Source organism: Zootoca vivipara, chromosome 9, assembly GCF_965207765.1.
Source record: "Zootoca vivipara chromosome 9, rZooViv2.hap1.1, whole genome shotgun sequence".
Taxonomy (NCBI): Eukaryota; Metazoa; Chordata; class Lepidosauria; order Squamata; family Lacertidae; genus Zootoca; species Zootoca vivipara.
In genome coordinates this window covers 57,266,939-57,279,637 of record NC_142592.1, presented here as the reverse complement: position 1 = coordinate 57,279,637, position 12,699 = coordinate 57,266,939, and the positions used below count along the sequence as shown (strand labels likewise).

At 44.6% G+C, this 12,699-nt stretch overlaps 1 protein-coding gene across 5 annotated transcripts in view; it reads left to right on the top strand.

The window, feature by feature from the left end:
- The window catches only part of EPS8 (EGFR pathway substrate 8, signaling adaptor), a 132,524-nt gene that overhangs the window by 98,022 nt on the left and 21,803 nt on the right, over positions 1-12,699 (top strand). For 3 of the 5 annotated variants that reach the window (XM_088676944.1, XM_088676946.1, XM_088676947.1), the window contains 6 exons: positions 78-166; positions 642-716; positions 1,793-1,941; positions 4,315-4,498; positions 8,474-8,607; positions 11,498-11,606. In XM_088676944.1, coding sequence (XP_088533070.1) covers positions 78-166; positions 642-716; positions 1,793-1,941; positions 4,315-4,498; positions 8,474-8,607; positions 11,498-11,606 — 740 coding nt within the window. The remainder of the gene's footprint in view (positions 1-77; positions 167-641; positions 717-1,792; positions 1,942-4,314; positions 4,499-8,473; positions 8,608-11,497; positions 11,607-12,699) is intronic. The other 2 variants (XM_035126529.3, XM_088676948.1) reach the window with 1 other exon arrangement.

Sequence of the window (12,699 nt, the reverse complement as noted above, 5' to 3'; positions counted from 1 at the left end):
CTCATTCTGCTTTCACATGTTGTGGATGCCTCCAAGAAATCCTGCCAGGTGATTTTGCTTTGTTCTTTGTTCCCCAGAGGGTGTCTTAACTCTCCGCTCCAAACCTCCGCCTCAAGACGAATTTGTCGACTGTTTGCAAAAATTCAAACATGGCTTCAACCTTCTGGTAAGTGTCTGTGTGCAAAATACTCGCAAAATGCAAGAGCTCTGCTGGATCGGGAGGAAAAGCCCTTCTTGTCCAGCATCACATTCTCACAGTGGCCAACCACCGAACTCGTAATTCTCAGCAACTGGTATTCAGAGGCATACAGCTGACTACAGTGGAAGTGAAAACAAAAAAAAGGACATCTCTCTGCAAGGATCAAAGAGAGGAGGAGGGACCTTGCATGCCCAAGGCATTTTACCCATCATCCAGTCTGAGACACATCGTGTACTGTGATTAAATAAAAAGGTTTGATGTTCTGCCTTGACAGGCAGTATCAAAGAGCTTTCCTGCTACCTGACAGTGTTCTAACTAGTAACGAGAAATTGCCCTGGACCTTCTAAACAAAGCCTGCATGTTGCATTACTAAAATTTGTCATTTCCCATTAACTGCCTTCAAAATAGTTATTTCTCTTTCTCTTTCTCTCTTCTCCTGCAGGCTAAATTAAAGTCACACATCCAGAATCCTAGCGCATCTGAATTGATTCATTTTCTGTTTACCCCTTTAAATATGGTAAGATTATTTCTAGAAATGAAACGTCACAGCGTTTCATAAAATCGTAGACTTTATGATCGGAAGGGACCACGAGGGTCACCTAGCCTGAAATCTCTTGCCCAATGTGGGGCTTGATCCCATGGCCCTGACTGAGCTATCCCAGTTTATAGCTTTGATGATCTCTTTGAAACTAATCAAATGGGAAATTGACAATGGAGATGATGTATGCCATAAAAACGAAAATCATTGCCTACACTAAAAAAAAAAAAACACCTTTTGGTGGAACCCAGTTAATGCTCTTGCATTTGTGGAAGAGCTTTTGATTGAGGGGACACTTCTGCTAACTGGAGAAGAAGAAAGACCATTTTTTCTCATTTCCTCTGTAAGACCAAATGTTATCTAGTCCCAGCCAGATGCCCAGGGGAAGCCCTGCAAGCAGGGACCTGGGTGCAACAGTGACTTTCTACACTTGTGATTTGCAACTGGTTTTAAGAGGCATACTGTATTTGACAATGGGGACAATTTTCATAGCCATTGTTACCTAATTGCAATCGATGTAGGCTTTCTCCCTGAAGCCCCCTTCCACCTGTTCTGAAAGGTATTGGGTGGGGGCACCGCAGATAGAAGGGGAATCGGGAAATATCATCAGGTCCCTTCTAATCCCCTTAGTAGAGGCATCCCCTACATCAAAAACTTCCTGCAACTGTGCCAGTTGGATTCAGAACCCATTGCTATTTCACTAACATCTTGTCCGATCAATTGCAAAGGCTCCATTTGGCCAAGTGTAGGTTAAAAATGCTGAAAAGAAATTGGAACTAGGTCCCAAACGCATGACACAAAGTATGTACCTGTGCAACTCATTGATAATTCCCTTTAAAATTCATAAAAGCAGCAGCTGAGAAAGGACTCCAGCCTCATTTGCATGTGTGTTAAAGGAGAAGGCGGCGATTTTCCTTTTTACACTTGAACCCGAGTACAAAACGCAGGGTGAGCATCTTCCCTGGCAATGCTTCCTCAAATGCCAGGTTCAATAACATCCATGATCACTCCTACCATATCAACAATAAGCCTGCTTTTAATTCTCTTTGTCTTAGGTGGTGCAGGCAACGGGAGGGCCTCAGCTCGCTAGCACAGTCCTCAGCCCCCTCTTAACAAAAGACACAATAGACTTCCTGCGTTACACCGTCACAAGTGACGAAGGACAGCTATGGGTGTCTCTAGGTGACACGTGGACCAAAGCCAGGTAAAAGGAAATTAACATGCTTGGCTTGTTTATCTACCGATATGAGTTGTGTTATGCTTCACGGGCATCATCTTGTTTTGTTTTCTGTGCTCTGCCCACACTGGTGTGAAGGCTGAGAACATAGGAGGCTGCCTAATAACAGAGTCAGGCCACTGATCCCTCTAGCTCAGCATTGTCTGCACTGATTGGCGGCAGCTCTTCAGGATTCCAGACAGGGAATCTCTCCCAGTCCTACCTGGAGATCCCAGGGGGTTGAACCTGGAATCTTCTGCATGCAAAGCAGAGGCTCTACCCCCTGAGCTACGGCCCTCCCCCAGTTGTTTTGCCATGGGGTCAGGGTTCTGAAAACATGACTTGCTGGTTGAAAATCTGAAAAACTGCCCCAAAGAGGGCTTGCAGATCCCACCACAACATAGGCTTGCCTTACAAATCCCCTGGTTTGTGTGAAGAACACATGCCATGCCAGGGAAAAAGCTGCGCATGGTGGGGTGGAGTTTCGCAGTGAGCCTTGTGAGTACTGGCATGTGACTTCCTATGTTGATAAGATCATCTTTAGATTGGCATTCATAGAGTGGGATGATGGTGCAGGCGATGGAAAGATTAGAGATGGGGTGTTGTCTGAAGCTCACCTCCATTTAACCTGAAAATTATCCTCACACCACATCAAAAGAGCTCAGATAATTTTAACAATCCTATTCAGGGACTCGTGGAAAATTACCCATTTTATTCAGTCCCAAAGTCTCATGAAAATCACCCACTCTCTGTCCCTTCTTCTATCCTAGCTCAGAGCTAAGTGCCGTAGCTGTGACACTTGTCAGCAGATATGACTATTATTTTTTTAAAATACCCTGCCCTCTTCTCACCTTCCCACCATGCCTATAAGTAAGCAAAAACAGCATCGGTGTCCTATTAATTCCGCCTGCTCTTAGGGCTGGTTCAGTGGCATTTATTACCTTCATCCATTTCCGACAACACCTGTAAATAAGAGATTGCCGAGAAAAAGGAAACCATGAAGTGTCTTTCAGGGAGCTGTATGTGAAAAGGCAGTAATTCAAACCACAGGGCGATGCTTTCTATGCATGGTGCATAAGCATCTCTAACCCTGCGGGGGAAATCCTGCTTCTGGTGCAGTAACATCACATAGTGAGAGCCAGCTGATCTCAGCGGAATATCTTCACTGATTCCAGAAATCCTGGTCTATTTAGACGCCGCCGACAGTGATATGCTGTGGGAAACACAAGTGTTGGAAAAGTGAAAGCATTGTGGCTTCCTTTTTAAAAAATAAAATAAAATAAACTTTATTAGAATTCAAATTAAAATACATTCGCAAACACATCAAACAAAAATAATAACATAAAAATAATAACATACAAAATCATATATAAATAATAATATAACATACAAAATAATAACGTACAAATTCATATATTATTATTAATAATAATAAAGAAAACACAAAAAAACAAAAAAACAAAAATCATACATTCAGACATACATTCGTACCCAAAATCAAAATGCATTTAGAAATATAAATTTAACCTATAAATGAACCTATAGTTATCAGCTAGAAAGCATTGTGGCTTCCTAGCTTTGTCCATGTAACAACAACAACAACAACAACAACAACAACAACAACATACATTTACATACTTACATAGTTCAGCATATAATGCAATATTGCAATAAAGTAAAAAATAAAAAAAATATGATCTGGTTGTATACTGTCCCTGGCATACTGGAATATGATAAACATGGCGCATCATTCTGAGAATCTTATTTGTACATTAGTTTCTCTATAATAAACAGGACTGTGATCTCTGGATGAGGGGTGGTATAGAAAATTTAATAGTAATAATAAGTTTTTTTATCTCTCAGGGTTTGTTTGTTTTTTTTATTTAAAAGTTACTCTTGAGGCTAGTAGCTGTTCTCCCCAAGCTGTCCCTTGCTTTAGCAAAGCTTTGTTTTTTTTCAAAAGAAAGTAGAACATAATCACAGAAGAGAAGCCTGCCGGATCAGGCCAATGACCCACCCACTCCAGCATCCTGTTCTCACAGCGGCCAAGCAGATGCTTGTGGGAAACCCTCAAGCAGGACCTGAGCACAAGAGCACACTGTCCCTTCCCTTCCAGCAACTGGTTGTAAGAAGCATTACTGCATCCAACTGTGTGGAGGCAGAGCACAGCCATCGTGGCTCGTAACCCTTGATAGTATTATCCTTTGAATTTGTTCAGTTGGTCACCCAATAGGTTGAGAGTTGCTTCCCAAACTTCCTGCAATAAATTCAGATAATTTAGTAGTAGTAGTAATCTGGGGAGAGTTGTTTCGTCCTGGGCAACCTAGTCATGTCTTCAAACATCTTCCTCCTTGAATGCAGAGCTGAGTGGCCCAAGGAGCAGTTCATCCCGCCCTACGTGCCGCGGTTCAGGAACGGATGGGAGCCTCCCCTGCTGAGCTTCATGGGATCCCCAAAGGAACAAGAGCTCAACCAGCTAGCCGAGTCGGTGGCAAACGTAGCTGAGCACCAGCGGAAGCAAGAGTTGAAAAGGTTATCAACCGAGGTAGGGAAGAGGGCTTCCGCCGGCTGTGAAGCCCAGGTGGAGGCCAGCGGGAAACAGCCATGCGATGTGATCCACACAGCTCTTCTGCAATGGCTGTTTATGTGCCCTGACAAGCGCCGCCATCCTTTCTTCCCTTTGGCATCTTCTTCTTCCTCCTTTCAACCCCCTGGCTGCTAACTCCTTTGGAGAAAGAGGCAGCCATTGCAAACGCAGGCAAGCTAATGGGCCCAAGACTCGGTACCTGTGAAGCATCTTAAAGATGGATATTGACTGGGGGCCATAGCCAAGGTGGGGCCAGTGGGTGCATTTAAAAAAAAAACAGAATTTTTTTAAAACAGCAGTAGCTGGTGCCCCACCCCCCTCTGCCCCACAGCAGCAATGCTCAACATCAGTGCCAGATTTACTCTCTTGGGGGACCCCAAAAAAAATTAAGGGGGGGGGGAAGCTGGATGTACATTTCCAAAATATAAGTTTAAAAACAAAATAAAACTTACACACAGCAACAGTGTTTTGTGTTGTGCGGGCCCCTTCTGCTAGCCTGCTCCCTAAAATATCACTGGTTTGCTCACTTCTATATTTCTATACTTTGATAAAATACATATATTGTTATGTGCAAATGGCTTTAGATACCTATTAGGTCCTTAAATTACCAGATAGCATATATTCAGCACAAAAAAGCAGTGACAATTTGTTGTTGACAAAGGACAACTGGACATATAAAGGGCCCCATTACTGTCAGTAGCTTAGGGCCTCATCAAACCTCAATCCAGCCCTGCTCAACACTCCCATCTATCTGACCCTCCCAGTTCTGCCCATCCATGTTTCCTGCTGATGGATTTTTTTATATATAAAAAAAGAGTTTCTCTCTCTCTCTCTCTCTTGTACTTATGTGAACCTGCCAATATCTTACATTTTTGCTCTGGTGGAAAGGAGCATGGCAGGATGCCTAGAGGGGAAGAAGGAGTAACTTAAGGATGTTATTATTTATTTAAGAACAATGTTCTTTATAAGTGCACGAAAGCTTCTGAATGTAAAAAAAATACACCCTAAAAACAAACCTGTGCTTATCCAGGTTATTTACTTTGGATGTTAACAGTTCGTGGGCACTAAGGTAGACATAGGCATTTGGGTTGGGTGAGAAGGCAGTAACCAAATGGTTATGGAGAACTTTGTGCTATTCCGTTCACTTATTAGCAGCACCTGCTAGCAAGTGCTGTAGCTTGGCTTTCATTCAATTTTAAGGGCAGAAATTACAAAGCTCTTTAATTCCCACCATGAAATGTAAGTTAGACTCGTTTGGCTTTGGTAGCATAGATGAGGTATAATGATAATGGTGAGCATGTCACGAGTGCATCTTTCCATTCTCCCTTCAAAGAATAAAATATAGTGGCCTTGCATTTCACACTAAACCATGATTTAGTGTGACATGCTGGAAACAAGCCCAAGTTTTTCTTAAGTTGACATGTAGGCTCTGTTTCACTGGATCCCAGCTTGTCGGTGAATATGGGGTTCTGCTTAACAACAAATTCTGATATGTTTCAAAACAAGCCAACTTCAAACTGTGGCTTAGGAAGCTGGCTTCTGAAACCAACCAGAGTTTTTTATAAGCTACAATGCTTGCTTTGCATGCAATGGCATGCCAGGATTCTGCAAACAAAAAACAAAAAAACCCTAACCGCTTTCAAAGTTGTCGTCCAATGCTGAAGCAGGAGAGGGGCTGGAGAATGTGCAAATCACGCTATAAACCATGGTTTAGCTTGACATGTAAATGTGACCATTACCATCACGTCCAGAAATTAATAGTCGTGCAAGAGGAACAGAAGACAGTCCTTGATTCTTAGTAAGACAGGAGCAGCATCTTGCCTGAAAGAAAGAAAGAAAGAAAGAAAGAAAGAAAGAAAGAAAGAAAGAAAGAAAGAAAGAAAGAAAGAAAGAAAGAAAGAAAGATCAGAAAATTGCCAGGTTTCACAGTATCCAACTGAAATCTGTGAAGGAATGACATTGGCTTCTGGTGTCTCCATCTAGGTGCATGTTAGAGGTCTTCCATAACTCTTAAATGAGCATGCAAACTCTGCCCAGCTTCCAGGCCCTGAATTTGGGCTGACAGATTGCAACCTTTTACTTTGATGGAAAGGTGTGGAAAAGATCAACACAGAAACTCCAGCCTTCGTTTCCTTTTCAGACTAGAGTCGCATGCACCCAGTGAGCCAGCGGCATGGAAAAACTTCCGTGTGCCCTAAGCTCAGAGCTCACCCCCACAAGATTGTCTCTTTCCTGCAGGGCATCCTTTTTTTTTAATACAGAAAAATGCACCCCAGTGTGAGTTAACAGCATACTTGTGGCTGCCATGGTTACAGTGCCTAACCCGGAGAAGTAAGCTTTGATCTGACGTCTAGGAAAGTACATCAGAAATTCTGATTCCTGGAAATTATTCCTAGCTTCAGCTGCGGTGACATCTACTGGCATTCTCCCCCCCCCCCAAAAAAAACCTGCCGCTTTGAATAGGTTTCCTGCTTGTGCATAATTACTGTAATGAACTACAAGGTGGAGTCAGTTGTTTCCATTGCAATTATTAAAAGACATTTTGTGCTTTTGCAGCACACTGGAGTCGTACCAGTGGCTGCAATTCACGTCCCTGGCGGTACATGCCAGGTGGTAGCTGTTGGATCTTAGCAACTTCGGTGCTCTCAAGTACATTGTGTAGCATCTGCTATCGGATGTTGCAGCAGCTGGTATCCATATTGCAGATCCAGGAAGCATCCACATAGCTCAGTGCTGTGTCCCAGGCTCAGTCCCTGACAATCCCAGTTAAAAGGCTCAGGTATTGAGTCTGGGCAAAGGCTTCTGCCTGAGCTTTTGGTGAGCCACTGGCAGTCAGGTTGGGGAGCGGCCATAGCCTGGGGGTAGAGCATCTGCTTTGTATGCAGGTATCTCCAGTTAGGGCTGGGAGATGCTCCCTGTTGTACTTCCACTGTCAGAGACATTATGCTTCTGAATATCAGCTGCTGGGAATCGCAAGAGAGGAGAGTACTGTTGTCTCAGGTCCAGCTTGCAAGCTTCCCGCAGGCACCTGGTGGGCCAACATGAGAACAGGATGCTGGACATGATGGGCCATGGCCCAGTGTCTCCTGAAGTTCTCATGGAAACCTGAAGAGCTGCTGCCAGTCAGTGTAGACAGTACTGAGCTAGATGGGCCAGTGGTCTGACTCAGTGCAAAGCACCTTCCTATGTGTTGGTGTAGACCAGGCACAGGCAAACTCGACCCTCCAGATGTTTTGGAACTGCAATTCCCATCATCCCTGACCACTGGTCCTGTTAGCTAGGGATGATGGGAGTTGTAGTCCCAAAACATCTGGAGGGCCGAGTTTGCCTATGCCTGGTGTAGACAATACATACTGGGATACAGGGACCAGAGTAGGAGGCAGCTTTCTGCGCCCGACACTCTGAAACAGACTTCTCATACCTGGTACCTTCCAGATATTTTGGACTACAGCTCCCATCAGCCCCAGCTAGCATAGCCATGAGGCTGATGGGAGTTGTAGTCTGCAATATCTGGAAGGCACCAGATTGGGGAAGACGGCAGTAGTATGTTCTCTGCTTAGCTTCTGGCTGATATGAGTCACAAAGGAATTGTGCACCATATATGAAGAGAGGCTTCCTTCAAACCTCTGTCGCGGAAGCAAGGCACAGGGCGAACCGTCTCCTGTCTCCCAAGACTAGAAGCGAGGCAAAAAGTGTTCTGGAGCCGATGACATCCATGCATTGGAGGCTTGTGAACCTGCTGGCATGAACCCAAGGCATCCCCGAGGCTGCTTTGCCCTGCCAGGTTTTCCATAGCTGTGCGAATTAGCCTTTAAGACAATTAAGGCAACGATAGTGGTGTGAGTGCACAGAGAAGCTGTGAATTATGTGCAATGGAAAGTCAGCTGTGGGCTTTCTGTGACTGACAAGAGTTCCTTGTTTTCTCTCTTTCAGCATTCCAGCATCTCAGATTATCCTCCGTCTGAAGGGTACGCATTCAGTAACACGGCTTACAAGCGAGGGCCCTTGCCGGACCAGGGGGCAGCTGTAGCCGCTTTTAAGCAAACTGTTAGCCGACATGTAGATAGGTAACATTTCAGTAGATGTCATGTGCACAGCTATGGAGAACTGTCCCAACCGGTTGCTTTTAGGGTGGAGGACGCCTGCCTCTCTGTACTTCTACTTCTCTCCATTGGTTCTAGAAGTAGACAATCCTCTCTCTGTGTCAGAGCTAATATCTAAAACCTCTTTTACTCTGCTTTTACTCTGCTTTTTCTAAGGGGCCTCTGACAAATTATGTCCTGATTCACTACTGTCAATGTTTGCTTTCAAAAAAGAGATGAAAAATTGAGTCGTATGCTCTGAATTTGAGCCCGGAACATTATTACACTTACAAACAACCCATTCCCTTGTTGTCTGTGGCCAGGGTCAACAGTGGCATGTCCATTTTTTTTAAAAAAAATGTGATCTTGCTGTAGCCTTCAGCAAAATAAATACAGGAGGGAGATGTTCCCCGCAGTTGCCTGAGGTCTGGTTACGTGGACTGGCTCCCGCACTGCCGAGTGAACGTGAGAAGAGGCTCATAGCCTATGGGTGGAAGTCTCTGAATTCTGGACTGGCTCATGAATCCCTCACCATTTTCACTGGTTATGAGGCTTGGGTGTTACCTGTTTGTGCGCCCCATCTTAAGCACACATCTCCTGGTCCAGGTAGCCTCAGGTTTAGGGCTGAAAGCCACTTTCTTCCCAGACCAAATGTATGATAGGCAGCCCCCTCTTCAAATCAGCCCATCCCTTCCCTGTCAGCCAGGTAGTTTTATAATCCCTTGTTAATTACTCCTCATTCTTAGAGTGCTTTGTTTTTTGCAAAGCAACCACTTCTGCAGCGTCTCCCTCTCCCTTTTCATGTCCCCTGAAGAGTAGCCATATTAGGGCAAATTTGCAGGTGATGGGGAGCATTAAGAAGCAGGTGCATGGATGTGCCCAGGACTCCACATTCTGCCTTAGGCTGTATTGTTGCCTGTGGGCAACTTACAACATATCAGAGCCACCAAACCAAAGCAGCTATTGTCTCCCCTCCCCATAATCTGCCTGTCTCTGTGAGTCTCTGTCTGAGTTAAGATTTCCTCCCTCCCGGCTATTAATTGCTTTGTGCAACAGCTGAAGACTGTGGTGGCTGGCCCCCTTTGGGGCTGATGGGGCAGAAGCCAGGGAGCCCCCCAGTAGGTGGAGCCAGAGAGGCAGAGCCAACTAAGTCTAATTTTGTCCCCATTCTCCTCCTTCCTGCTGACTTCTGCAAGGTGCAAAAGTGAGACTGTCACAGCTCTCTAGCTGCCCCGTCTGTGGGAACAACTTCTGGAGGAGAATAAAGCTAATCTATACCACCGTTTGAATACTTTTTGTAATAAACTATCCCTGGCTTGCCACCACTTTTGTGTCTTAATGTGTATTTATTTAAGTACATACAACATGCATGCGTGCACACACATTTGATATCCCACCTTCCTTCCATCATGAAGCCCAAGGCAGGATACACAGAATTCCCGACCAGGCATTGATAAAATTCAGGCTTGCTTAGCTTCATCAAGCTGGTTGCATCCTCTGCCTTCAAACCATGACCTGGGCTCAACCTGGCTTCCCAACCGGACATGATTTCTGATGAGCTCCTCATTTGGCAAAACCAGCAAACACCTACAAGTTTTAAATACTGACAGGGTTGTTTTTAGAGAACCATATGACAGCTTGTTGCGAGTACCAAGCGCTACGTGTGAAATGGGTGGTCAGGATTTCTGATTATTTGGTCTTCTGTTATTTATGGCTCTTTCCATCTTGCCCAAGTGATGTGCTTACCTTCAGGCACACATCTTCACATCTCAACCTCATTTATCCAAATGATTTCAGGTGGGTGAGGAAGAACGCAGAGTATTTACATCACCAAAGGGTGGGGGGAAATGGGGGTGTTGCTTATATTGGCCCACATCTGCAGAAGATAATTGGCTATTGTGACAAAGTCAGGAGCATTTTGGATAAGTGAGGGCCAGTCAACTCTCTGATCTTCTTCTGCTCCCCTCTTCAAGTAAACTGGAACAGTTCTCCACAGCTAACCAAAAAATACTAGGTAGCTACTGGAGTACCCAAAAGGTGTGCTCAGAACCAGTAGTTTACAATGGATGGATGATGATGAAAACTTGTTTCCTGCCTCTGTGATGTGCCATCGGCACTGGCTGTTGCACGGCCATTGCATTCCATTTCTCATTATGTGTTGGGTTCCCTTTACTTTGTGCTTGTGACTGATTTATTAGCAGTAGTATTCCTCTCGTTTTTTAAAGCTTTTTTTCCACCTCCCTGTTCCTGATTTGTAAAATAAGAATGTTTTTCAAAAAGAAAATACATTGCACAGCTTCTGACAGACAACCTATTTTTATGTTATTTTTCGTTGATAAAGAAATGTCTTGTTCCTTCAACCTGGGCTTGCCTTTGGCCCACTCTCAAAACCATGGGGACAATAGTGTCAGGCTAACAACCCAAAGAGCTATGAAAACTGAAACCGTGGCAGCCAGTGTCCCTTAGCTTCCAGCTTATTGGAGGCTAACAATTTGCAGATGGTTACACATTTCATGTTTTTGCCCACTTTGGGGCGAATTGCTGTGCTTTAATGTTCTGCGATGCATTAAATACACCTGCAGTGCTCATCTGCAGACCCTTTTCAAAACGGAACACCCATCCTCTCTCGTAAATTCAATTCATATTTACAGCTGCTTCAGTGGTTAATGGTATTATTGTCCATTGCCAGCTCTCTCTTTTTTTTTTTTTTTGCTGCTGTGACGGATGCCTTATTGCATGGCATGGCAGTAAATTCTGGGCAAATCATCGTTACTAATGATATTTGCCAGCAGGCGGGACTCCTTGCTTCACTCTTCTCAGCTATGGTTCCCTGCAAAAGGAGTCGGATAACATTTGGCCTCTTTTTGCTTTGTAGGAATTATGAGGCGCATAAAACCCCAACCAAGAAATATGCCAAAACCAAGTATGACTTTGTGGGAAGAAACCAGAGTGAACTTTCTGTCTTGAAGGATGACATTTTAGAGGTAATGCAGTGCTTGTTTTGACCTTTCCCCCTTCCCTGGTAATTTTCTGCTCCGTGCGGCACGCTTCTTGAATCGTGTCGCTAAAAGTTTCTGTAGAGCTTAGGGAAATTTGCATTTAATGTGATTAGTTCAGCTGCATGCTTTTCTTTCCTGGAAGCATTCAGAGAATTGACAGCATTAGAACAGAAGGAGATGCGTTGTCTATTGAGCAAAGAAATTTTAGACCTGGGACTGGGGGAACGTATGACCCTGCAGACTTTCTTGGACTCCAACTCCCACCAGCCCCGACCAGCATGGCCAATGGTCAGGGGTGATGGGATTGTAGTCTGGCAACATCTGGAGGGCCACAGGTCCCCCACCCCTCCTTTATCTAATTTCACAGAGGTCTTTTTGCTTTAGCATGAGAAAAATGTATAAAGCGATGAATAATAATAATAATAATAATAATAATAATAATAAATAATTTATTATTTATACCCCGCCCATCTGGCTGGGTCTCCCCAGCCACTCTGGGCGGCTTCCATCTATTCCTTCAGATGTCTTCTAAAAATCTGGTAGCTGTTTTTCTCTTTGACATCTGATGGGAGGGCGTTCCACAGGGCGGGCGCCACTACCGAGAAGGCCCTCTGCCTGGTTCCCTGCAACTTGGCTTCTCGCAACGAGGGAACCGCCAGAAGGCCCTCGGCGCTGGACCTCAGTGTCCGGGCAGTACGATGGGGGTGGAGACGCTCCTTCAGGCATGGCATTAAGAAAATAGATATAGAAAAGTTTTTCTCCCCCCCCCCATAATACATGGAACTCGTGTACATTCAGTGACCAAAAGAATAAGAATAAGAGTAAGAAAATACCCCACCCATCTGGCTGGGTTTCCCCAACCACTCTGGGCGGCTTCCAACAAAAGATTAAAAATACATTAAAACATCAGTCATTAAAAACTTCCCTAAACAGGGCTGCCTTCAGATGTCTTCTAAAAGTCCAATAGTTGTTTATTTCTTTGACATCTGATGGGAGGGCATTCCACAGGGCGGGCGCCACTACCGAGAAGGCCCTCTGCCTGGTTCCCTGTAACCTCATTTCTCGCAGAGAGGGAACT